Source organism: Sylvia atricapilla, chromosome 2 (genome assembly GCF_009819655.1).
Source record: "Sylvia atricapilla isolate bSylAtr1 chromosome 2, bSylAtr1.pri, whole genome shotgun sequence".
Classification (NCBI taxonomy): domain Eukaryota; kingdom Metazoa; phylum Chordata; class Aves; order Passeriformes; family Sylviidae; genus Sylvia; species Sylvia atricapilla.
Genome location: NC_089141.1, coordinates 102,114,451 through 102,140,787, shown reverse-complemented (window position 1 = coordinate 102,140,787; position 26,337 = coordinate 102,114,451). Strand labels below are relative to the sequence as shown.

The window sequence follows — 26,337 nt, the reverse complement described above, 5'->3', positions numbered from 1 at the left end:
TTAATGCAGCAATACATGGAATCATCAGTTTATAATAAACTACTAAATGGAGTATAAATATGGTGTAAAATATAAGCTCTTTATGCTAAACATCTGTGTAGTATATAAACTGCTAGAAATTTTAATAAGTTTCCTTTTGATCTGAAATTTGCTGTTCATCTTCAACAGTATAAACTTGAGTATTTTTTAATGGAATACAGTTTCAAATACGCTTAGGTTGTTGTAGTAAATGTTGTGATTCTAAACCCTAAGCAGGGTGGCTTAGCATTTATTATGTGAAGATGCTCATTGCTTGTTACAGTTCCTCTTTGCTCAGTGCCAGGGTGCCATTAATGCTGTCAGTTGCTGATGTGGTTAATGACCAAAGGTTGGGATGTTGTACTATTTTCCTGCTCAGTAACAAACAGGCACATTTGTATTGGATGTTACCTTTGTTAGAAGCTGCTTAGGCTCTTTAATGACGGCTTGTGCAAATATAGAAAATGATTGATTGTGATTTCTAGTACCTTCAGTATGTTAACTGGGAACCAGAGGTGCTGATTAAGGTGAGAAACATTTTTCACAATTATGTTGTGTGTTCTTATTAAACTAGTTTAATATTAATTTATAACTTGTGACTTGGATCATATAGCAGCTATGAATGAATTGTATAGCAGTTAAAAGTCATCTTCATCGTAATTATGTACTGTGTAATTAAACTTTGCTCATAATGGTTGTCTCAGAGCTGTGTGAATTTTTATTATGCATTGTTTATGTGGTAAGCACTACATAAACACAAGTAAGTGTTAGGTGTTCTCTGCTTCGACTGTTCATGCCCTGAAGACCTACTTACACAATTACACCTTTGTTTTTAACATCTTGTTTGCTAATATTCACAGCTGTCACTGTACTCCTCCCCAGCTCGTGAGACTAAATATGTGGAGAATCCCAAAACCGAATTGGAAGAGGGGGTTTCCCGTTTACGGCATGTTCTGGAGCCATATACAGCCTGGTGTCAGGTACAATGGTTTGTATTGCAGCTCATGATGGTTCAGGAGTAAAGCCCCAGCTGGGACTGTGGTTTGTTTGTCCCGAGTTGGAAATGACAGGCAGAAGCAAAGTAAAAGGTGATAGCTGTAAAAGCATTTTTCAAAAATGTAGCATCACTGAAAGTTTCCTGCGTTGCTTAAAATTTGCCGCAGTTTGGGTCATAATGTTTACCCCCTTCTCACACAGAATCAGTTGTGTCTTTATACTAGTTTTCTGTACTAAACCCTGGATTTAGGGTTTCTCCTTCCAAAGAAATTAAAATTAACTAAAGCACAGAATTATTTTCTGAAGTGAACTTTAAGCTTAAGTATACCTAGGGATATCTTGATTTGCCACTGTTCTGTGGCTGAGGGAGATAGGAGAGCAGTATTTGCAGTTTTCATTCTCAAGGAGCCCTTAAATTATCAAGCAGTGTGTTTTGGAGCAGCAAAACCAAGTTACCCTTGCTGCCACTGTGACAAAACACAATTTAGCCAAAAATAAACCAGTATTTGCTGAACTGGAATGTTGACGGAAGGAATGCAGCTCTCTGGAAGAGAGAAAATCCTAGGCCACGAAATAGTGGTAAACCTAATCCCCAGACCTTTCCCCCCAGAATTTCTCATATGTATTTTATTAGGTAGTATGTTTACAGTAAATAGTCATTAAATACAAAAAAAAGGCTCTGTAGTGAGGAGGAAAACCAAGATTTTTGTAATCAAGGCCTAAATTGTTGGTATTAGATTGCAAAGCCCCAGGATTGCTTTCTTGCTCTTACCTGCCCAGAAAATGTTGAGGCTTACTTTTGAAGTGAGGGTGTCCTTGCCCTGTGGCTGTCTCTTGGCCGCTGTGGGTGATTCTCTACTTTGCCCTCTGCCTGTTGTGAATCCCCTTAAGCTGCTAGCTGTTCAGCCTGGAAGTTCTGTGTGGTGCTACCTTTAACAGGACCAAAACATTTTTTCAGAGTTATTCAGTCTAGTGTTCCTGAAGGGCCAGCAGCAGGAGCACTGGCTGCAGCTTGGAAGGGGAAGGGGGGTTTTCCACAAGATAAGTCAGAGCTCTGGCCTTCTGAACACATGGGTTTTGTTTGGTTGCCTGTGGTAACCCAAACTGGGGAGTGAAAATTGAAAGGAGGTTAGCCTTTAACCTTGCCTGATGTCTTGCTGACCTGTTGTTATCCTATTTGTTTTTTTGGTTTTGTTTTTGTGTGGGTTATTTTGTGGGGTTTTTTGGTGGGGTGGTTTTTTTTTTTTTTGTCTGTCTGGTGATCATTGACATGAGATGTGCTCTTCTGCTCACACACAAGCCATTTCCTGGCAGTGGTTTACTGACTCATTTTATGAAGCAGGCATGTCAACTTTATGGATTTGGGGCAGTCTTGCTTAACTGTAGTCAGAGGTAGCTTTAATTTTATACCCCCTGCCCACCCCTGCTGTGTTGAGGAAAATAAATAATATTTAGGTGTGTCTCAGTTGTCTTTAAAATCAAACAGATAACCCAGAATAATCAGAATTAAATTGGTTATGTTTGTAGATCCATTTTACTTTTCCAAAATTACTTAACTGTAGCGGAAATGCAGCTCAAAACTCAGATGCAAAATGAGCCAATTACATTCCAGTTGTGACAGAAGACTAAGTCTAAGACAGACTTAGTCTCTGGGTTCTTTAGAGCAAGTTTTTAAATTGGCTTTTCATAAGACCAGCATCCATTTAAAGTTACATTGTGTGTCACATGCTAACTCTTCTTTATTTTCATGACAGATGGATTTTTTTACATGACTATTGCCAGTGAGGAGATGAAAGTTGTAAAGATATCCCCATGCAGTATCCTAAACAAATGCTTTCATTCTGCAGGTAGAATTGGAAGACTCTTCTCTGCTTTAGCTTCAGGCATATATATTTATGAATATTTGTTCCCTGATTTATAGACAGCCTTACACTGTCTCTCTGAAGCATTATAAGTGCAAATAACAATTAGCAGGGTTCTTTTTATTGGGATATTTTTTTCTAGTTTGATAAAAGGCATAAAATTATCTTACTTCCTAAATACTCTCAGTCTGAAAAGAATCCAGAACTGGTCTTTAGGGTTGATGCAGTGTCTTTGATTTACTTTGGACATCTATGGACATCTGATTTTCCATGTCACTTCAAAATGCAGTCTTGTTAGCCTAAGACAGTCTCCTGGAAAATGGAATTTATCACCTTACAGAATGAGTCACATACCCCTGCACAGTGTGAGGAAGGAGTTTATTGCAGTGTTGTACTTCTTTTCTTTGCATCACCCTAAGTGTTTCTGCAAAACATGCATACATGGAGAAACCCAAGATAATTCTGAGTTTCAGTTGCCTGATCTTAATAAAATATTGAGATTGACGTGTATGTTTTGAAATACTGTATTTTGTCTCTGTCCAAAGACACTTTTGAGAAAAATCTCTAAGTTATGCTAAATGTAACACTGAGCAAGCATAGCTCTATAAGTGAAGGGTGGAGTGGGAATAAAAGTAAGTTATTTTAGGGACCTACCACTTTTTTCTTCCTTTTTTTTTCCTCCTTTCTTTGTCAGGTCAGTTACAGTCTATAGTTAATATTTTACTTGCTTGGTATCTATTTACTCTTGTTCTCTTTTTTTTTTTTTTTTAGGATCTTTATGCCAAAGCTATGCCCAAGTTAGAAAAAGCTGTTGAGCATGGTAGAGGTAAATCAGCTTAGTTTTCTTAACTAGCAGTTTAAAATGCAGGACTGTACTATATCTTCAGTTTAAAGGGAATTCCATTGAGCATCATTGTATGTATAATTTCTAATGCATTTAAGACTACTTTATTTCCACAGTGTATCTCTTTGAATTTCTTTTATGGGTCACTTACGACACTAGATTTCTAAATAATTAAAATCCTAGAACCAGCATTTATGTTTCTCAGTGTCACTAAGAATTAGTTATGCAGGAAGAGAAGGGGAATAACTCTTTAAAAAGTTTTTAAAACTTTTTTATTCCCAGCCATCACTATTTGCGTGACCTAGCCTCCAGCAGTATTTACTTGACCTGGCTTAGTAGCTGAAACCTCTTGTAAAGTTTATTACTTGTTGCAAACATTTGGTTTTTTGCTTGGTAATGGTAATGTTTAGCCATTTAATTTTGCTTTGTTTCTATGGCTCTCCTAAGAATTTTGAATTAGTCCATAATAATTTTAATTTGTTTTTATTTTTGTGAGCATCCTTTCATATTGGGGCTTACCAGGACTGAGCATGGATTCTGTGTAGACCTCATTTCAGATACTGCACCTCTGTTTTTTTTAAACTTAGTGGTTTCAGGCTTTTGAACTCATTAGCATTTCTACTTGAAGATTTTCCATAGTTTTCCATTCTCCCACCAGACTCCCATCTTAGAGTGCACTTTGTTTTTGCTGTGTCTTTCCATTGTTCTATGATTTGTTTTTTTGTACAATATTTTACTGAAACTAGTTCTTGTTAACATGTAACTGTAACATTCCGTTTTGCAAAGGTTTTTATCACTAATTTGAAAAAGATATTATTGAGATTCAAAAGAGCAAATCAAAACAGATGGCCTAGAAGCCAAGGCAAAGCTCCTATGAAAATTGGTGAATACAATACAATATTCAGTTTCATTCATGTGCTACTTGGAGAAGATCCCAAAGACTTTGAATTTTTTGCCAGCATATCTAAAATGCTCATGATAGTTAAATGTGTTTTGATAACTCTTTGTGTTTTGTTACAATTGCCAGCATGTATTGACTATTCCTTATAAAATGCTTTCACATTACATTAAAGCACTTGTTTCTGGCGTTTTTTCAGAGGGCTATGAATTTCTCCAAAACCCCCCAGGTGGATTTTATCCAAGACTTGGTGTGATAAGTTTTGCTGGAATTGTTGGATTGTTTCTTGCTAGAGGTAAGTGGGAACCATTTGAACTGGTTATGTTACGATTTTGGATAAGTAATTTTTTTGTGGGTTTTAGGGTACTAATTTTTAATTGTGACAAAGAGATCTGAATTAACTGTACAAGTATGTTTCTAGAGTGTTCCTCCAATTATAAAGAAACTTAATGGAAAATATGTTTAATAACCAACAATTACTGTTTTATCATTGCTGTGTTTGTTACTAGAATCTAGTCTTCTGTATTTCCCAGTAGTATCTTAGTACAGCAGAAATGGCAAAGGACTGGTTTGGTATTTTTTAGCCTAAAAATATTTTTAATTGTTGAAGTTCTTGATCACACATGTTACTGGAGAAAACAGTAGAGAAATGAATTATGGTAAAATACAGATGTTCCAGAACTATGATATGTGTTCAGTTAGGTGAATATTTGAGTTTTTTCAAACTCAAATTTGTGTGTCCACGTGCAGAGCTGCTGAGATGGTGATTCACCAAATATGTGAACTCTCTACTGTTTTTCTTTTTTTTGCACTACAGAAAAATGATACAGTTAATTTCATCACCCTTATTGAAGAGATGTTCACGTTTTCATAAAAAGAAGCATTCGTCTAAGAGATATTAAGTGTGAAGAAGTAATTTGTGCTTACACTGATATATTCTTAATGTAGTGAAATTTAGATAAACAGAACTTTAAAGCTGTAGAATTTAAATACCAGTGAGGATATAGTTTGGACAAAAATAAACCTTTGTGGGGCATGAATGTGTTGAACTGGAAGCGTGTGCTTGGCTGTGTAGAAATTAGAAGTGCACCTCAAAATATTTAAATTTACAGTGAAGCTGGTGAAAGCAGTACTTCACTTTTTTTCCCTAGTGTATTTTTTTTAATGAAATCAAGGTGACTTCCCTGTTTGAAGTTATTTTTCTTCCAATTCTTGCTTCTCAAATAGTGTGATCATGAATGAGATCTGCTTCCATTATTTATGACTGTAACAAAGTGAGGGGAGAGGGGGAAGTGCAGTCTTGGGACTGGAATTGAAAGATTAGAGGATCCTAAGTTTAATGAAAATAACTCATACAAAAAATGTTAAATTCATGAATCTTTTAGGATGGGAACCATAATTTTAAGACCTTTTTTTCTTTTTGGTAATAGTTTAAAGTATGACTGTTGTTTCCAGAAAGTATTCAAACCCCATAAGGAAGTGCCCTTTAATTTTGATGCTACCAAAAGTCCTCTTTATTTTATTCCTCCCTCCCCTGGTGTTTGTGGAGAAATTGCCCTCTTAGAACATACAGATGAAATCCTCCAGGTCTAATCATAACACTTGAATATGCACAGCTGCTGACTAAGTAGAGAATATGGTATTCAAAGTTTAATCACGTGAATATTGTGCAGTCATCCAGCTTCGTTTAAAATGCCATTAGAGATAATTGGTTTTAACTCGTGTTGCAGATGGAGTGATGCACTTCACTTGTAAGAGAGCAGCAACAATGTGTTTATTGATAAAAAGCAACGATTTGAAAGGATTTGATGGCAAGGTACACTGGATCAGTTGCTGCATAGAGGACAGGGTCAGACAGACCTGTCTGGGGAAGTTCCTCCTATTGAGTCACATTCAGATTCAGATTCATTGCTTTCTAGACTCCTACTCAGAGGAGCCTAGATGTGTCTAGTCCTAGTCCCAGACTTGGTCAGCAGTTTATGTCCAAAGGATTTTATGTGCACAGTCAATCTAAGATATGATCTTAGTGAAGCTTACAAAGTTTTGCAAACTATGAGGGGGGCCCCTACTGATCAGAGTGATTATGTTTCTTAAAAACTGGTAGGATGGAAGAGAAAATACACTAAAATATGTTTAAGAAAATGGTTTATAAATAAAATGTTAGGGTCATTCAGTTGACTTGGTTAACATATACTCTGTGGTTTGTGGTTTTTGATTTTTTTTGAAAACAGGCTCAAAAATAAAGAAGTTGGTGTATCCTGCAGCTCTCATGGGTATCGGTACCTCCATGTATTACCCCCAGCAAGCGGTTGCTATTGCAAAGGTCAGTGATGATACCTTTCTTTGGAGAAGTGTCTTTTTCTTTGATTGTTGCCTCCTGGCTTCAGATTAATGGGTCATCCATGTTTAAAAGCCATATCAGTGGCAACTAACAATATTATGGTGATTTTGTTAAAGCAGATACAGTCTGGGCTGAAAGACAATCAGGCATGTTCCTTTTTGTGACTTTTTTTTTCTAACATCTGCAATATTGTCTTCAGTTAGAGGAATGTAATTTCCTTTCAAAATCTCTAACTTCATGTAAGACTAAATTAACATGAATATATGCTACATGAGTACAGTTTATGCCTTTACTTACAATACTAAGGAAACATGAAATACCTTGTAAGCAATGAAAAAGTGTTGGAAATTAAAAAAAAAAGGAGTTTCTATAGATAAGTCATCCTAACATTTTGAGATAGATGTTATTGACATATTCTGCTCTTTTTTTTTGGTTGGGGCTTTAAGAAAGATAGCATGCACATTCTGGAACGGGGTAAGAATTCTGATGCACATTTACTGGATGCCTTCCCTATTTATGGATTTGTTGTTTCAGGCACACAAGAAACATGTTAACTGGCAGTTGCCTAAATGAGTTTCCTTTGAGAGAACTGAAGAGACCACAGAATTGCTTACAGCCCTTACTGATGTTAGCTCATGTGTCTTGCTGTCCACACTTAGTGGTACTGGCAGATTCCTCAGTTCTCCACCACACTGTGTTTTAAATCCAGCTTTTTAACCACTCACAGTGCACATACTTGCATTTTTCATAAATTCTTTATATTTCAGCCTTTGGTAAATTTGCTATCTAGTTAGTGGCTACTTTGAATAACCCTGAGATGTCAGAATGGTAATATGATATTCTCAAGAACATATGATGTTCTTTGAAAACTGAAAGGTCATTGACTTAGGGAAGAGTCAAAACTGCTGAGTTTGAACTCTGCCAGTATGGTGGTACTCTGATCTTTGATGGAATCTTTTTTTACTGCTTCCAGGATTCAGATGCTCTAAATACAGATAATTCTGTTGACTTATTCTCAGAGAGTGAAAATTATGCAAGTGGAAGGAAAAAGAAAATCAAAATTTAAGAAGCTTAGACATTTCTGTTGGAAACTGTGTATTAAAATTCTATTTGCTTTCTGAACAGTGAAGTGGGAAGCGATTGAACACTGTTCAAACTGATGTTACTGTTTTTAAAGAAGCTCAGTTTGGGCTTAACTATGGATTTGATCCTAACAGCTTCACAATACTTAGTTTATTTTAGGAGAACTTTGAAGTGCATGATTGCTCTTTGATTAATTCACAGTCCTTAGTTTGACTGTAATGAAAAATCTGATAGGAGATTGGAGTGGGTTTAGCTTTGTTGGTTTGGTCAGGACAGTAGACGTATGAATTTGGGGACTTCTATGGGGAGAGTAATATCCTAGATACTGGTTTGGTTCCTCTAATCTATCTTGTGCTTTTCTTTTCTTAAAAAAGCAAAGTTTTAAGCATATTATATCTTACCATACATAATTTTAGGCTTTAATCTGAAATTGGAAACACTTTCCTCTCTGTTGATTATTTTTAAAAGTTTCATAGGCCTTACAAAAGATATCTGTAAACGTAGAAAGGAATGCCTGCAGTACAAACCTCACTTGCCAAGTTAATGAAAAAATACAGAAAATATTCTGGAACATAAATCTAAATGATTTTATGTTATTTTTACTTTTCTTCCACACTTAAGTACTTCATCACTGCTTTTTCTTTTACAGTTGTATAATTCCCATCACTGGGTGTTGTGTTGTTTCTGTTTTTTTAATTTGTGAGGGTTTTGTTTCTGTCTCATTTTTATTTAAGACTTTCCTATGGAGAGTTGGAAATAAAGACAGCAAAATGTATTTGTAGTTGAGGTCCAACACTTAATTCATCTGGAAGTAAAAATTTTTCTTTAATTAAGATGTATGAATTCCTAAGTGAAGTTGTAGCAACAGAATTTGTAATTGGTAACAGGTAGTTTTCAGACACTAATCATCTAACTGAAGATGGTAGAAATTCATGGACTATTATTTTTTCCCCCTGCTTTAGTAAATAATCTAATAAATAATCAAACCAAATTCTAATAAATCACAAATTTGTAAGGGCTTTATTTCCTCACTGCCAGTACTACTATGCTTTTAATAACTTAGAACAAAAGGTCAGACTGTATATGTGGCAGAGGAACTGAATTTAATACTAAAGCTTGTTTTATTCTGGTGGAACTCTACGTAGTGTTTTGAAATGGTATTGCTGTCCAGCTAATCATAATATACTCAAAATACTTTGTATTTACTGTGGCTTATCTTCCATCTGGAAAGAACTTTCCATTATGCAGTTATTTAAATCACTCTGTCATTAAAATTAAATTTTGTCCTCTGTTATTAGAACCTTTCAAATGTACTAAAGTGTACTGTGTGTTATGCTTTCATTCTTCTTGAAAAAAGCTTCCCAATATGCCAGTTCTGTTTCTTTGACAGCAGACCACACTATTTCTATGTCTTCTGGGCCTATCCCTTGTCCCTTGCTCAGTTCAGTCTATAAGGCACAGCTGAGAGCAGGACACGATTCCAGGAGCTGTGAGATGGAAAGCAGGAGTCAGGGTCCCTTGATCCATGTTCGCTGCCCAGTGCTCGGGAAGTAGCACTTGGACTGTGCCACTGTGCTTTGTTAGCAGTGTAAATGTGGAAAACCCAGTGGATTCTCAGCATGAAACATAGATGAAGACCTGCTAATTAAAATTCCATGGGTGTGTAATTCTGTGTAACATCCAGGATAGTCAATAATGCACACTCATGGTGCTATGTGGCACATTCGGCCTTGGAGACCATGGGGGCTACCCCAGTAGTGCCCAGTGCTACCCCAGAGTGCCCAGTGTGGGTGTTGGTGGCCCATGGTCATCTCAAACTTTCAGAATCCCTGTTGAGAACCACTCAATCTCACTTTTGAACTTGTTTGTTCAAACTTTAGCGTACAAACCCACTTAGAGTGCTGCATTCAACAGCGATGGTATTTTAGCCTGTTGACCTTGCAGTTTGCACTTCAGTCTGCCTAGAACTGTATTTTTCAACTGTGAAAGTGTCTGTGGGTCCTGGCTTTTGGGTGGTTTGTGCACTGGTGAAACACTGGTTGGTTTTGGCAGACTAAGCTGTCTGGGTTGCTGTACCTTGTGATGTAGCTATGTAATCCAGCAACATGAATGACCAGTTTCTCATTTAATGCAATTCATAAATCACTTGGTCATATGACTCCCATAATAATATTTTTGAGTTTGTTCTGTTAGGCATTTAGTGTGGTTTTAAATATTTTAATGGAGTATTTTTAAGCAGAAACAAACAAATAGTTAAGGACAGTTGTTTTTTTCCCATTTTGTGTTGATAGCTGTGTCTTCAGTAATATTGCAGACAAAACCAGCACTTTGTTTACTGTGATTGTTTTTCAGTCTTGGTAGGTTTGTACTGTTTGCACAATGGACCACCATATTTTCAGATGATCCAGTGTCTGAAGTGCTAAGAGAGTGAGCACTTAGATACTGAAAACAAAATAACTGGCTATACCTGTAATATTTAAATTGGGCAGTTTTGGAGATCTAACTGGTTCACTTGATGTGCTTTTTGCTGATGACCCGTATCACTTTCAGCTATAGAGAAAACTGAGTGCATCCAATGGACTTGTTTAAACCAGTGTAATTGGTCAAATATGGTGACAAAAAGGATACTTTGTATTAAAGACAGCCTATATTTTGGATTTTAGTTGTGACTTGGAAGGGTAGTTGCTGATTTGAGTTTGTTTTCTTTTAATTCTAGTTATTCAATAGCCTCTTTTGTAAGGTAGCAAGCACATGGTATCTGCCCAGAAGCACATCCTTGTACCATTGTGTAGTAACTGGTGTAATCAGTCTTGCTGATTATAGATCAGACAAACAAGGGGAAGTGGCTCTTCACACCATGTGTACCCAGTAGTAGAACCACTTGGCACAGGGATGTTAAAAATTTGCACTTCCCCTTGAACTCCATGCAAAAAGTTCATAGGAGGGAAATTCCTTGGGCCTCTTTGCATGCATAAAAATCACCTCTGGCTCAGGAAATCTCTGAACAGTGAATTTATGGAGACTGGAAGAAACTTAAAAAATATAGCTCAAAAAGTTTTTTCAGAAACATGAGAAAACTCTTTCAGAAACATTTATGCTTGCCCTGTTCTCCAAGTTTGTGATTTGTGGATTTGCCTGCTGTAAAAGATAGGGAAATATCTTAGTTCTTGATTTCATAAGGTTTTTTTTAGTTTAATAACTGTTTAGTTGGACAAATAGTTCTTTTTGCTGTTCTTCATACAGAAACAGTGATACGAAAGTCAGTACAGACCTGAACCTGGCTATAAAACCTAACACTCCTTAGTTTTAAAGGTTGCTGTGAATATTACAATTCCTTGTCACATAAGGGACAGGGGATACTGTTTTATTAGACTTAGGGCCTTTTCCTGTCATAAAATAGCTGTTGGTGTAATATAGCAAATACAGTCTTTTCCAGCTGTGTTCTGTTTTGGGAGTTGACATTGCATTCATCTATCAGCAAGTTCAAAAAAAAAAAAAAAAAAAAGAAAACCAAATGAGAAGAAAATCTAAAATTACAAAATAGTGACAACCCTAAGTAGGGTCTTTGAAATTGGGTGGTCAAATGAAGAAATACTTTGCATATGTTAATTATGTTGAATGTCAAATACTAAGAAAACCAGGATTGTTTCCGTGCAGCATCGTTCCACTGCTGTTTGTACAGATAAATATTCTGGTAGTCTTCAGACAGTTTTCTAGCACATTATTTTTTCTTATTTCTCATGTGACATTATTTTCCAAAATGTATATTAATGCTGTATGCTGTGAGCTTGAGCAGGAAAAGTTAAATGTCTTCTGTTTTGAGACTTCTTCCACTTAAATAAGAAGCAAGGTAATATTCCCCAGATTATTAAGATCATACTTTCTAAAAATTTTTGTTTCAAAGGTTGCTGGCACACAGCTGTATGACTGGAGTCTTCAAGGATATATTGCTGTAGAAGCTCTTTGGAAGGATAATCCTAAGAAGAAATCAGCGGAAAAAGGTGATAAGGTAAGAAGTCTGAGGAACTTGATTTCTGAATTTACTGCTGCCTTTTCAGACAAAAAAATTAGAAACAACAGTGGTTTTGTTCCACTGTGACTTGGCTTTTATTTCTGAAGAGAAATTTTTCATTCTCTCTTTCTAAGCTGTGGAAAAACAGGCTTACTTCAAATTAAACTTTCAGAAGTGCTGTTTGGAAGTTTCCTTTAGTATAATCTGATACAGATAAGCAAACAGAATTCTAGGAAATATATGTAGGTGTGAAACATAGTGTGAGAGACTGGAGAACTGAGCAAGTTGATTAAATGCATGCCAGGGAAAGCCTGGAAAGTAGGGTTTTTAGGTGTTTTTCTTTAACTGCTGCTTAAAGAAATAAAAGTTCAAGTGTGTAATCTAAAGCTTCTGTGGTTTTAAATTCACTTCTAAACTCACTGTGACTGGGAGAGAGGCATTTTGGAGACAAAATTGCACTTGGATAGACCTCGGGGACAGGACCAAGTTCACTTAGTAGGGCTGGGTGTAGGACTAGTTCCAAACAAGCTGGGCTGGGGAAATGTTCACATGTCCTGGCAGTTGCTGGGTCTTCTGAGAGTGAAGACTTTCATCTGTATTGGCCCAAGGCACTTCAGTAAATGAACTTGAATAAGCAAAAGTTAGTTAATAGTTCTATATCTTTCCTAAAACCTAGGCTATCAAAAAGAAACTCAAAAAAAAAGAGGCAATGTTAAAAAGACAAACTGACAGCATTAATAAAAAATAGCTGGAGTTTTTCTTTTATTGTGACCCAGGCTTTCAAAAGGGAAAACACATGGTTGTTATTGGAAGGCAAAAACTTTTGACACTTTCATCTTACTATAAGACTTACTTAAGCACTTGCTACCTCAGCAGAAAAACAAACAGCATGCAGAATTGCAGAGACAGCTAAGTAAGCACACTTTTTTCTCTTCCTCCTTGCAGAATCTTTAAATCTCACCCCTTAGTTGCCAAAACCTGTTACTTGCACAAAGGAGCAAAATGCCCATTGTTGGGTGTTCTCCAAAAGTTCATATCATTGTTCGGGTACTGTCAGTGTGAACTGTTGCTGTGTAACTTGATGGATTAAACAAGGTACAGAACCCCTGTGACTCAGGTGAAGAAACAGTATTTGATCCCTTGATGAATCTGCCTGCATTTTCCAGGTTCATGGATCTCTTAGCACTGAGGCAAACAGCCTTCCTGGTGTTTTGTCCTCTGAAGTTCCTAAAGAGAGGGTCTTGTGTCCTTGCTGTGCAGAGAAGCTGAACAGCAGCTGTAAAAAGTCACGTGCTTTTGTCTAGAATGGGGACTGAGAAGTGATTCTGATGGAAGAAGTTTGCTCTGAAGCTTCCTTTGGCCTGGGTTGGTAAAACCATACAAAATACATATTTGAGAATCTGGGTGGGTAGAGATGGGATTGTTTTAGCTTTGTTTCTTAAGGAAATAATCATATGGATTATTAGCACCACCAAATCAGTATCAGCTTTTCAAGCAGAAGAGCTTCTGTTTAAATTCTGGTTTTTATTGGATGCTTTTACTCATACAGAAGTGTCATGGAAGAAGATGCTTTTAACTATCATATACTAAAATTGGCAAAACATTCTAGGATAGATTCTCTGACTTCTGTCTTAATTTGACAACCTTATGAAAGAATTTGGTTGCTTTTGTATGTATATTCCTTATTGTTGGTCTAGGCAGCTAGAATCCTGAACTAGTGAAGACAGGTCTAAATGTTGCTCTTGAGTTGTTTTTGCAGCAGATGTAACCCATTTAATGAAACCCTGCCAGAGCAAAAGATGTTATTTTTGTTTTTGTGACATTTACTCCAGCATTTTCCTGTTGCTACACAGAGGATTCTTGCAAATATTCAAGCAATATATGGGTGTCTCTTCTTGGCTTCTGTTAATTTGTTACATTGCTCATAATTTGTTTAATAGTCATAGGTACCACAGCTGTGCATAACTTCATGTTTGTGCAGCAATATGTCATTAAAATAAATGTGGTATGTTAATTTTCTGAAGGTTTTATGAAACAAAAACCTGTGCCAAATTGAGGTAATATCAACTGAATTCTGAGTTCTGCCAAGAAGGATGAATTCTGGAACCTTCTGTGCCTGCATTTCAAAACACTGTGGCTGCAGCCCCTCCATACAGCAAGTCAGGCAGATAAACGTTTTTAATATGCTGTTAAAGGATGCAGCTCTTCAGGATGTCAGGATAAAATCCCTCTGCTAAAACTGAAGCACACAGAAAAGCAATTTCCCTCTCTTAGTTCTCACTCTGTCTTGTGTATATACCATTCAAAGACTTCTGCTGTATTTTTAACAATTTTAGATTCTCTCTTTTCCAGTAACGCTGAGTTGGACATCCCTTGCTTTTAGTGAAGTGGCCAAATTGTGTAAAACCAGAGCAGCACTGCGGCTCTAAATACACCCTTCTTTTAGCCCTTGTTGCTTTCTTCTTGTTTTTGCTGTTTCCCACTTTGGCTCAACTAGTAATAAGATCTCACAGAAAACTAATTTCCTTCTCCACTTCAGAGGTGAGAGAAACTTTCGTGGTATATTATTTGATTTTCAGTCTGGTGTGCTGATGGACACCATCAGTGACTTAGCAATATTAATATATGATACATAGAATTTTTAAACCCATATGTTTTTATTACACATGTACAATATATAAACATATAAATATATTTCTATAAAATATATTTAAAATCTATCTCTGTGGCATTCTCTGGGTATTTTATTAAGTGCTAGCTGGTTGCAGAATGTCTCTGGGTGCAAAAAGGGCTCAGCTTTGGCTGATGTCCTGTACTTGCTCAGAACAAGTATCAAGGAAGTTGTGGATCAGAACCTTCCTCACCTGAAGGCTCTGTTGAAAATTGTGGTTTTGACTGGAGAGCCTCACCATCAGTGTCACAAATTGTGACAATAACAAACCTTAAATTGTGTTTTAAAGAGAGTTTTTAAGTCATACGTATTTTGGTCATCTTTTAAAACACAACATAAGCAGATGAGAGAGCTTCTTTTTACAGAAAATGCTTGTCAGGCTTGGCTTTGGTAGGTTCTGAACAGGCAGGCAGAAGTTGGGTAATCTCAACTAAAAGATAAACATCTGCTTCTGGCAGAAAATGCTGTTTCCTTTTATTGTCACATGCCCTCCTTTTATTGATTCATAGTAAGAACAAAAACAGTATGAAACTTGTAAGAAATATTACTTCTTTTGGATTGGATCCTTAGTATGGACAGTGGGGAATTTAGATATGGTAGAAGTGGGATGGACAGAAAGAATGTACTCTGCAAAAAGTTGATCTCTCAAAGGGCAGCTTAGAGCAACATTTTTGAAAGTACTTCATATTTTCATGAGAATTAAGGTCAAGGTCAACTTAAATAAAAGAAGTTGTTACTGATTGATTGGAGGAGAATGAATAAGGTAAGGCAGTGATGTTCTCTTTATTCCAAGCAATATATTGCAAACAAAAGAGGACATAAGGCAAATTACTAATCTGTGAGCTCAGGTGAGCCTTTGTTTTTTTTTCTGTGGCTGCTTTTTGTTTTTGTTTTTTTTCTGGTGGGCAGACTTTCCCTTTCAAGAGTTTCCATAAGCATAAAAGATACATATCTATCTTACATACTTTTGAAGTTACAATTTCTAAGATCAGTGTAAAAGAGTCTGGCCATCTGCAAGGCTTCTGAGGTAGCAACAGAAACTTCTGCACCTGGCTCAGCTGTAATGTAAGGGAAAGAGGCACCACACATTTAGGGGGTTGACATTTAGCTAGTTTGCTTTTGGGTGTTTTTCTTTGTATGGAAGGAAGATTTTTCAGAGTAATCATGGTGGGTTTTTTGCAAAGCTTGTTGTTTAAAGTTTAGGTCTCAATGTACCTCTGTTAGATACTGTGTGAGATAGGTTGGGGTGTTCTTTAATCACTCATGTACTGAAAGGGTACAGTCCCCTTGGTTCCAGTGTTATTTTTAGTTTCAAATATTGATGGTTTTTTTTTTTTAGTCCTAAGGAATCCCAATGTATTGAACATATTATAATGAATGTATTATGAAGATTTTTTATCAGTTACCTTTCACTTGAAACAGTCAGAAACACAAGAATGCAGAATTATTTCCTCTTCTGCTGTGGGATAGAGGTCTGATGTCTGAACTCCTCTGGCCACCCAGATTTGTTATGGAGTGGTTGTGTTGAGCCAGAAAGTAGAAAGACTGTCTTGAATATGTGCCTGCTTCTGATTATGAGAGGGTACCCTGGCACAAAGGAAGTCTGTCTTCTGAGTCATTGATCTAAACAGATTTTTTGCTTCTGACCTGGTTTTGAGAGTGCCAGAGGACTTTGGCACTTTCTTGTAAAATTAAATGCCTGTGCCACAGGAAGTCCTTTTCTGGCTAAATCCAATTACTGCTTGAACTCTCTCACTTAGGCTCACTATTTACACAGTGGGCATATACAGTGGATGGAATTAAAAACTTCTTAATTGCTAATTCAGCGAATGACTTTGTGTGAGGAATGGTAGTCTATCAGTGGATTGGTTTGAATTAAATAACTCAGGCTTAGTAGTTTAACTGAAGGCAAGCCCTGTGATGAGATCTCCTGAGCTCATAGAAACAAGGGAATTTAGCAAGAACTCCTGTTCTCTTGTGTGTGTGTTGCTTTGGATTGTTTTCCTCTTTCAGGGCATGGGAAAAAAAAAGCTTACTTAGACAACATTTGCTTTTTACAAGTTAAAACAAGAAATTGGAAAAAGACAGGCTTCTCTGTGAGGAGCTTATTTTTAGTTCATTTGTTCAGGATTGAGTAAACTCTGAGATGAGGCATCATTAGTCAGATTATTCATTGTAAATTATAGTAAAATGTCTTAACGTAAAAGTTCCTGTACAGACAAATTAGAGAGTAGATTATTATTTTGAAATGGGTGTGGTTTGTGGATGTGGTTTCCTCTGCTATGAAATATCCAGGATAGTGATCAGAACAAAACGGGGTTTTGAGAGAATTACCTTTTAAAGGTCTTGCTAGACATTTTTTGAATAAGACATTTAAGAAATATTTTCATAATTGAATATTGATATATTGAGTCCGTATCTCCAGCACAGCACATGCACGATGGCACAGACTTGGTGCCTTATTGTCTTTAATTGGTAATATATAAATTTGACCCATACTTTGAAACATTTTTCCAGTCTCTTCTAGCTTCTTCTGCTACATTTCCCATCACATTTAGCTTTACGGAATCACAGAATGGCTTGGGATGGAAGGGATCTTAAAGATAATCTAGTTCCGTCCCCTTGCAAGAACAGCTTCCACTAGACCATGTAGCTCAAAGCCCCATCCATCCTGGCCTTGAATACTTCCAGAGATGGGGCATCAGCAACTTCTCTGGACAACCTGTGCCAGTGCCTCACCACCCTCACAGTAAAGAATATCCAATCTAAACCTGCCCTCTTCCAGTTTTAAGCCATTCCCACTTGTCCTGTCTCTACAGGCCCTTCTGAAAAGTCCCTCTCCAGCTTCCCTGGAGCCCTCTTTTTTACTGGAAAGCAGCCAGAAGTTTTCCCAAAGCCTGCTCTTTTCCAGGCTGAACAATCCCAACTTTCTCAGTCTGTCTTTGTAGAAGAGGTGCTCCAGCCCTCTGATCATCTCCCTGGCCTCCTCTGGACTTGCTCCAACAAGTCCACATCCTTCTTCTGTCACAGGCCCCAGAGCTGGACACAGCATTCCTAGTGGGTCTTCCAAGAGCAAAGCTGACCTGCTGCCTACACTGCTTTTGAAGCAGCCTGGGATGTGGTTGGTTTCTGGGCTGCAAGGGCACATTGCTGGGTCATGTTGGGCTTTTCATCAACCAACAACCCCAGGTCCTTCCCCCCTGGGCTGTTCTCAATCCATTCTCTGCCCATCCTGTGTTTGTGCTTGAGATTGTCCTGACCCAGGTGCAGGAGCTTGCACTTGGCCTTGCTGAACTTCATAAGGTTCACATGGGCCCACCTCTCAAGCTTGTCATGGTCCCTCTGGATGACATTCCTCCCTGCAGCGTGTTGACTGCACCTCACACCTTGGTGCTGTTGGCACACTTGCTGAGGTGCCCTCAGTCCCACTGTCCTTGCTGCTGACAGAGGTGACAGCACCGGTCCCAGCGCTGACCCCTGAGGAGCACCACTCCTCACTGGTCTCCACTCAGACATCAAACTGCTGACTGTGACTCTGAATGTGACCATCCAGACAGTTCCTTATCTGCCCAGTGGTCCGTCCATCAAACCAGTGTGTCTCCAGTTCAGAGACAAGGATGTCCTGCAGGCCAATGTCAAGTGCTTTGCACGAGTCATAGATGACATCAGTCACTCTTCCCTTGTCCACTACTGCTGTAACCCTGTTGTAAAAGGCCACCAAATTTGTCGGGCACACTTTGCCATTAGTGATGCCATGTTGGCCATTGCCAATCATCTCTTTATTTAAATCATGTTGGTAAAAATAGCTTCCAAGAATAAAGAGGAAATGCCATTTAATTTCCATGTGTAGAATTTCAGAACAATTGAGGGTGGGTGTCACCTCTGATTATTTCACCCAACCCCCAGTTCAAAGCAGAGACAGTTTCAAAATTAGATTTGGTGGTTCAGGCCTTATGTGGTCATGTGCTGAATATTTCCAGGGGAGGAGATTTTAAAAGTTCTCTGGAAAACCTGCGCCAGTGATTGGTGGTGTGATAAATTTATAATTTCTTGCCCTTTGATCTAAGAGAAATTTGGCATGCTCCTCTGTCCTTTTTTCCCTGTCCTTTGGATATGAACCTCTGAGAAGAACCTGGTTCTTCAAATATGTAAATGCCAATTAAAAAATTGTGGATAGGAATTAGGTTCCCCCTTTGGTCCTCACAAGCCTGAACAAATCTTCATCTCAGCTTGTCTTTGTATGTGCTTCAGTCTCCAAGCCATGTGTGTGGCCCTTTAAGTATTTTTAAATGGATATCAATTTAAAGCTGTTATCAAGTGCATGTTTGTTATAGCATCTTGGCAAATAGATAGACCAGACCCTGTAACAAGCTTCTCTTCATTCTTTCATTTCTGTCATTTATGTTGGGGAAAGTGTGAGAACACCCTCTTAAAGGATATGTGCTAAAAGAGGCCTATTGTATAAATCCACACAGAATTCAGAGAATCCCAAATAGCAATACTCTGTGGGTATTCATCCTCTGTTAATAATACAGGCAAAATGATTCAGTTAAAGCACTTCTGTGGAAAATACTTGTTCTTTCAAATCCTTTAATTGCTTGGCTAACTACAGGAAGACAAAAGTCTAGAAAGTGTTGGGTAGAAGATCATATTTGAGTATATTATTCTGAATTAGTCTCATGAACTACTTGATTTCAAGGGATTTTTTTTCAGCTTTTGAAGAGAGTTTCAGTTCTGATAAAAACATTAACCATGGATTGCCTCAATTACAATGTTGTGCACATTTTTTTTTCCCCTCAAGGGTGATGCAGTGGGTGACAAGCCCCTGGAAGTCCATGCTGCTTCAAATAAAGGGCAAACCCAGAAGTAGAATGCTACATCACCTGGCATCAAACAGGTAAAGAATAAAGACATGCAATAGTTTGTGGCTAAGCAGTAGAGTAACTTGGAAAAGCTGAACATTTTCATCAAGTTTGACTTGTAGTTTTGTTCATAATGATTAGGAGAGTACAGACAGATAATTTTAATTGTCCTGAAATTTGTCAAGAATATATTCACTCATTCTCTCTTTAACACTATTTAGCTTAAGAAATCTAAATTCTTCATCTTGAGAACATAACAAGTAAATATATGTCTGCTTGAAGAGTTCTGAGTTAATTGAGAAGAGCTTTGTGATTGTGGTGTTGGTTGGTTTTGGCCTTTTATTTTCTTTTTCATCTTCCCATTTCTGCCTCCCATGCCAAAATCCTCTTTGCCTTCTCTGTCATACTTTTACAAATATTAGGGTGAGAGAAGAAACCTCTTCCCTGCTGATAAGTTTTCTCTAAAGATTTGTGAGTGCCAGGGTACAGCACTGCCCTGCAGCCTGTCAAAGTCCATAATGTGCCTGACCTTTCATGTTAATGCAGCTCCCAAATGAGTCCTGTTGGGAACAAAAGATGGAGGAAATGAAGGCAGCATTTTCCAGGCTGTCCAAAGCAGAAACTCGAGTTGAGATACCAGTTCTGACTTGGCCTCGGGGCTGTGTTCTAAACTCAAGCAAGTCCTATGGTTACAGTTCCTAGAAAAGCAAAACAGAAACATCCTCTTGACTTTTTTATGATGGTTTGGTTTCATAGGATAAAAATTGCTCTGTATTTGGGGCTTATTACAAATAATTATAACGTAATTGGACATCATTTAGCGCAAAATGTCAGATGTCTGCTCTGTTATCATTTGATAAATAATGTCTCTTCTGACCGTGTTTTCTACTTGTTTCTCTTTGCCCTGTATTATTTTTGCATCATGTTAAAAACTTACTTTTCATCAGAAAGTGATCCTGGCATTAGAGGGATTCCTCATCAGTTTCGTGCACAGTATTCAGAGTTGTATTTTTTTTTTTTTTCTTTACTACCAACTGTGTAAATAGAGTCCAGATCTGGCAAACTGGATCAGGTTTTTTTCCATGCATCCACATCAGTCACATAATGTTTGCAGATGTGGTGGAATGCACCCATCTGCTGAGCAGCAGCATTCCACTGTTACATGGGCAGTTTTAAAAGAAGACCTAGTTTTTAATGTTGGCTCCCTGAAAGTGTTTTTAATTGCTATTGCTAATTCTCACAGCAGCAGTGTGAGCTTGTTAACTGGCTGATGTACTGAGTACTTTAGCTTTCCCTTTAGAGCTATGAATATAAAGTCTTTAAGAATACATGTTTTCCAAGTAGTTTGTAAGATAGTCATTTAAAGTAAAAACTAAAACAATAATAGGAGGATTTAAAATATTTTTTTGGTGTAAAGAATCCTAAGAGAACCAACCAAGAGGAAGAAATGCCTCTCTAAAATTCACTGAAATATTGTTGTTCTTACTGTCAACTAGGACAGAGCTACTAAATGATAAAAAAAAAAACCCAAGAAAACTGAACTTTTGTTTGTGACACTGCACACATACCAAGGTTCATTACAAACAGAAATCCATAAAAAGGTTTTATTTTCTTTCAGAATTTCTTGCTATGAGTATCATTTCTGTAAGGCCTTTATTGACTTTTTGAAATATCAGACTTGTGCTTCAGGCACGTTTTCTTTGTTTGGGGAAAGTTTTAAGAGAGTGATGATGAATTGCCCAGGAGCTTGAATTACCTGAGTGCTCCTGGTTTTGAAACCTACGTGCTTCACCTCATGTTGTTTCTGGAGGAGGCACACAAAAAGGGAACTGCTGCTGGATTTTTGACCTAGGGCAGCCAGATGTAAAAGTTCAATTCAGTATCAAGTTCAGCTGTTCTGTGTGGGTGGCAATTTGTTACTTGTGCTTGAAACCAAATCAAATCATTTAACTCCATACCCAAGTCCAGATGTTTTGTTGGATTTGGGTTATTCCAACGGTTGGACAACATTGCTGTGATCTTTGAAAAGACACATTTTTTTTATTCTGATGAGATCAGTCCTGAAAGTCTCACTGCATTTTCTACTGTTGATAATATTCCTAGCTGAATATTGAATGTGGTTACTAAAATAAAGACAACCTCATTTCCTCAATGATTTGCCACAGCATGGGTCTCTGAACTGTGAATGGTCAGCCAAGGACAAAATCATATTGGGTTGAAGACAACAACATACTTCTGTATTCCAAAAACCAGCAGCATTGCACCTCCTTTATTATAGTTCATCATCAAAAATTATAGCAAACTTCAGCTCAAACCACATCCCACTGTGGAAGAAGCAAGCTTTAATTTTATCCAGCTGTTGTGTTTAGGAGTTGCACGGAAGTGACAGTGTTTTTCCATGAAGATAGCATATCTCATTTTCACTCTGTTCCAGATCTGTATTTATGTAATTCCGTTTTTTGGGTTAAATTGCCCTAATCTTACACCAGAGTAAGTAAGATTAAGAAAACATGCATTTGATGGGATTTTAAAAGAATTCTTTTTGAGAAAGTTGGTTTATTATACAAGATTCTAGTTGGTGTTTGGTTGTTTGAAGTGCCCTCTTTTGTCTTTCCATTTAATTCAAGTATGGGAATCGAATCCTCTAGAACAAACATGATCATTAGTGCTCTAATATCAGTAACATGAAGAGTTAAATATCTCTACTGCAAGCAAATTGGTATTGAGACTGTTCCTCAAACAGGCTTTGATCAACTTGCCACATCAAAGAAAAAAGTTTTAATTACACTTTACAAATGAAAAGGCCTGCGATAAATTTAATTTTGCTTTCTCCCTCCTTCCGTCTCCCCCTTAACCTCTGTCCCCTTTCTCTGGTTATAGGTGAACAAAAATACAGATATGAGCAACAATTTCCTAAGAAAAAGATGAAAACCATCTGAATCCATTTTGAATGTGACTAATCTGCCTTCTGCCTCAGGACAGTCTAATGATCTGCTGCTCGGGCTTCTGATATGGCTTCTGTGAAAGGACACTACCTGTTTTGGGTCAGTCTTGAGACCTTTGTCCTCTGTTCTGCAGTGGGACTCAAGTCTGCCCATGCTTGTCCCATTGAAGATCAACATTGCAAGTAGCAAGTCTCAAAATCCCTCGGTCTCTTTATTATTTATATATAAAATAAAATTCCAGTTACAGAAAATGGTCCATTTTTTCCCCTCCTCCTGTCTTCTTTAAACTCACAGATGTGATCTTTGCTCAATCTGAGGTTCTGGAGGTGGTATTGACCATGAGGAAAGCTGAAAGTATTTTTTTTTACCAGTGAGGAAAGCTGAAAGTATTAGGATGTTTTGGCTAACATGAGCTCACAAAATTGGGAATGGGAACAATTACAATGACTCTTGTGTTTTGTCTGGGTCCCCCCCTCTTTTCTATACAAGTCGTCTGCCTCATCAGTGCCAGCAGGAGGTGTGTAATGAAGCATCTGTGAGTTCCTGTCTGGTGGATGGATGGGAATGGAGCTGTTAATGCTTGCTCTTGTTTTTGCTTGAATGCGCAGCACAATGGGAACCAGAACGTTACTGTGGTGGGAACCAGCTATAGAATAACTCGGTTGTTTCCTTATTCCCAGCCAGGGGAGGGGAGGAAAAAGTGATGTTGAGGGAAAAATACAAAAGAATTTCCAGCATTTTGAAATCTTTGCACAATAAAACCCTTTCATCGTTTGTTGTCATTTCCATGAGTCTGTCTTCTGGGGCTTGATGCATTACAAGTAACTGTAATCCAAGTAGCTCAGAGCATTTAAAGCTGTGTTGGTGAGCCTTAAATGCTCCTTAATTAATCAGTGAATATGAGGAATGGGGGAAAGATAAGATGAAATATGTGTTTGTATGATACATTAACTTTCTAAAAAGAGCAGGGAAGAAAATGCGAAGTAAATCAGATTCAAAATGCTTTTAAACATCTTTGTTATTGCATGGTTAGGTATTCTTGTTATTGCATGGTTAGGTATTCCAGCTGAGCATATTCCACAGACTTTTAGAGAAAAACAAACAGACCTTGGCAGTGTGAATGCCAGTCTGTGTGGGCATTATAAAACAGACCAGCTCTTTTTTAGTACAGGCAATAAGGCGTGTGGTTGCCTCAGGCAGAAAAACAATATCCCAACATGTTCAGTGCATGTTTTTATAATTGTTTTAAGCTAGTAAAGATGTATGTTGATACAGGGAGCAGAGTTCTTGCATGGAGTTTGGGAGGTGTGTGTGTGGTTTTGTTTTTACTTTAAACTTGCCAACATACTTTAAGCAGGCTTGGGAGGATCAAAGTAGTGTTTGTGTCAGGAGTGGAAAGGAAACTTGGGAAATAGAACTGTAACTGCTCTTGTTACACCACTCCTATGGTACAAGCATAGATTTGTCTCTGCCCTTAAAGATAGTTCTTCTCTTAGGCATTCTCATATCACAGAGAGAATCAGTACCATAGAATTAGGAGTACAGCTTTAGATACCTGGGGCTTTTTTTTCAGTTTCATTTTATTTCAATATTTGGCATATGCCACACTGGCATTTAAGGACATGATTACTTGGTAAATCAGTTATTTGTTTACATATGCACGTGTGCATGTTTAAAAAGCCTGGGTTAAATGAATATCACTTAAATGCTTTTTACTTGATCAGATCTTCATTCAGCATATTCACACTGCTGCTTAAAAATGTCCCCAGTTACTGACATCAACCGGAATGCTTTTATCTAGCAGGAAATGACGGCCTTCAAGCACCTGCATACACACATGACAAAGAGATGGTTCCAAAATGTGAGCAAGACAGCCTTAGCTGGAATCCTTTCCTTATGTCTTCTGGTTTTTGTAACTACAGGAAATAAAAAAAAAGTGTCATGCTGGTGAGCCAAGAGTTTGTAAACATTGAAGTCTCTTGGCACAGACCTTCCTAATGAGGAACAGAGAGGAGCTGACCACTGTTGATGTCTGTATGTGTCTGTTGATGTCTGTATGTATCTATATATGTGTGTGCACACACATGGAACTAAATGGTGCATGCATGTGTTATCTTTTGCCAGACTTTGCCTCTGGGTATTACAGTGTAGGCTAAAAATGGTATGGTCCCCACCCAAGTGTGGTGTTTGGTCATCCTTCCTCTTGAAGCTTTTTGGCTTGTTAACTGGGCTGTGTGCAGCTGAAACAGTGTTCTCATCTCAGCATCCTCAGCTGAAGTTGGGGCCAGGTTGCAGTGCTCTCTCTTAAAAACACCATCTTTAATCTGCAGCATGGAAAGCTGCAGAACTGGACGTCGTCAGGATGGCCCTATGTTGGGATGAGGTTCTTGTAGGCAGCATGTCTTGTGTCAAAAGTGACAACAAAACCTCTGTGTTTGCTAGAAGGAGCATCACCAGCCTGGAATAATCCAGTCAGCCAGGGTAAATGTGCACAGTTTTGCAGCCTTCAGTAAACACACAGGATTTTGTCACAAATGTTCATTGCAAAACTCTGGTTTAGACTCAGTGCTCTGAGTGCAGGAGGCCCCAGACACAGACTTCACAGCAGTTAGGATTTGAATGTTTTGGAGCATTTGTCATTGCATCTGTCACCTTCAAGGGGAATGGTAAAGACCAAGATTGATGTGGAGGGAATTGCATTTTGCCTCTTTTGAAAACAGTGCCCAGGGACTTGAAGGGACTTGTTACTGTTGTTTATTGGCAGAAAAACTTCAGTGTGAGCACATTTGCTTCTGGACAAATATGAACTGCGTTTGTTTCTTTTTCCCTTTGTTTGTTTGTTTGTTTTATTATGATTATTTCTGTACCTTCCTATGAATTCTGAGCTGCTTCTAAAGCCAGTTTCATCACAATAAACTGGTGTTGACAGAGAACATTTTGGCTGTTCAGGCATGCTGGGAATGACTGCGCTGGACCTTCCTGGATGTAGCCTCTCACAGCAGTGTAGGCTGTTGCACCTGGGTGGCCTGGCAGCTGCCTAGGTTAACCCCCTTCCAGAGGGGTTTTGGCAGGTGCAAAAGCTTCTTGTTTACAAGGAAATAATTTGATAACAATATCTAAACTACAAAGCAGAAGTTGTTTTAGCAGAAAAAAAGCATGTTTCTAATTGTGCAACAACCCCCTGTCCTCTTAAGTCTTTACCATTAGCTGATCCTGGTATTTTTTGACTGGATATGGTTCTTAAGTTGACTGGAACTGGCAGCTTTCTGAGTGTCCCTCTTGAGAAAATATTGGTGTATTGATGCAGTTGGAGTGTTTTCTCCCATTTCATGTCAGTGAAGTTCATCACTGGCTATCTCTGCTTAAAGATGAAAGTCTGAGCTGGACTTGAAGTTCATGGGTTCCTCCAGAGTGCTGCTCTCACAGCCACGTCCCCAAGCTGGTGTTCTGGTGGCCATTGCACTGATGTTGAAAGCTGGCAAAATCAAAGGTGGGCTGAGGATGTCTCACAGCTGGTTACAAGCCTACTCCCTCGAAAAGATTGCTCTCTCTCTCCACTCCATTGGAAATGGACCTTCAATGCCTGCACTAGACTAAGGTCTAAGCTCTCTTGACTCCTCCTTACCCTTTTTCTTTGTGTGTGTGTGCATTTCAAGGTCTAAATCTAGGACCAGCACACAAAGCCAGTCAGTCACGTGTGCTGTGTCCAGCTGTGGCAGATGCAGTGCTCCATCACCAGCCCCAGCTACTGAGGCATGATCCTGTTATGGGTTTGCTGGATCTTCTGGAGAGAGGAAGATCCCGA

General features: G+C 38.1%; 1 protein-coding gene across 1 annotated transcript in view; it reads left to right on the top strand.

Annotated features, from left to right (window-relative positions):
- APOO (apolipoprotein O) overlaps positions 1 to 22,783 on the top strand; it is a 28,371-nt gene extending 5,588 nt beyond the window's left edge. Inside the window, exons 3-9 of the mRNA XM_066313983.1 lie at positions 879 to 998; positions 3,648 to 3,702; positions 4,818 to 4,913; positions 6,850 to 6,941; positions 11,947 to 12,051; positions 19,527 to 19,622; positions 22,468 to 22,783. Of these exons, the coding sequence (XP_066170080.1) occupies positions 879 to 998; positions 3,648 to 3,702; positions 4,818 to 4,913; positions 6,850 to 6,941; positions 11,947 to 12,051; positions 19,527 to 19,595 (537 nt within the window). The 3' untranslated portion in view covers positions 19,596 to 19,622; positions 22,468 to 22,783. The remainder of the gene's footprint in view (positions 1 to 878; positions 999 to 3,647; positions 3,703 to 4,817; positions 4,914 to 6,849; positions 6,942 to 11,946; positions 12,052 to 19,526; positions 19,623 to 22,467) is intronic.
- Positions 22,784 to 26,337: the final 3,554 nt, after the last annotated feature.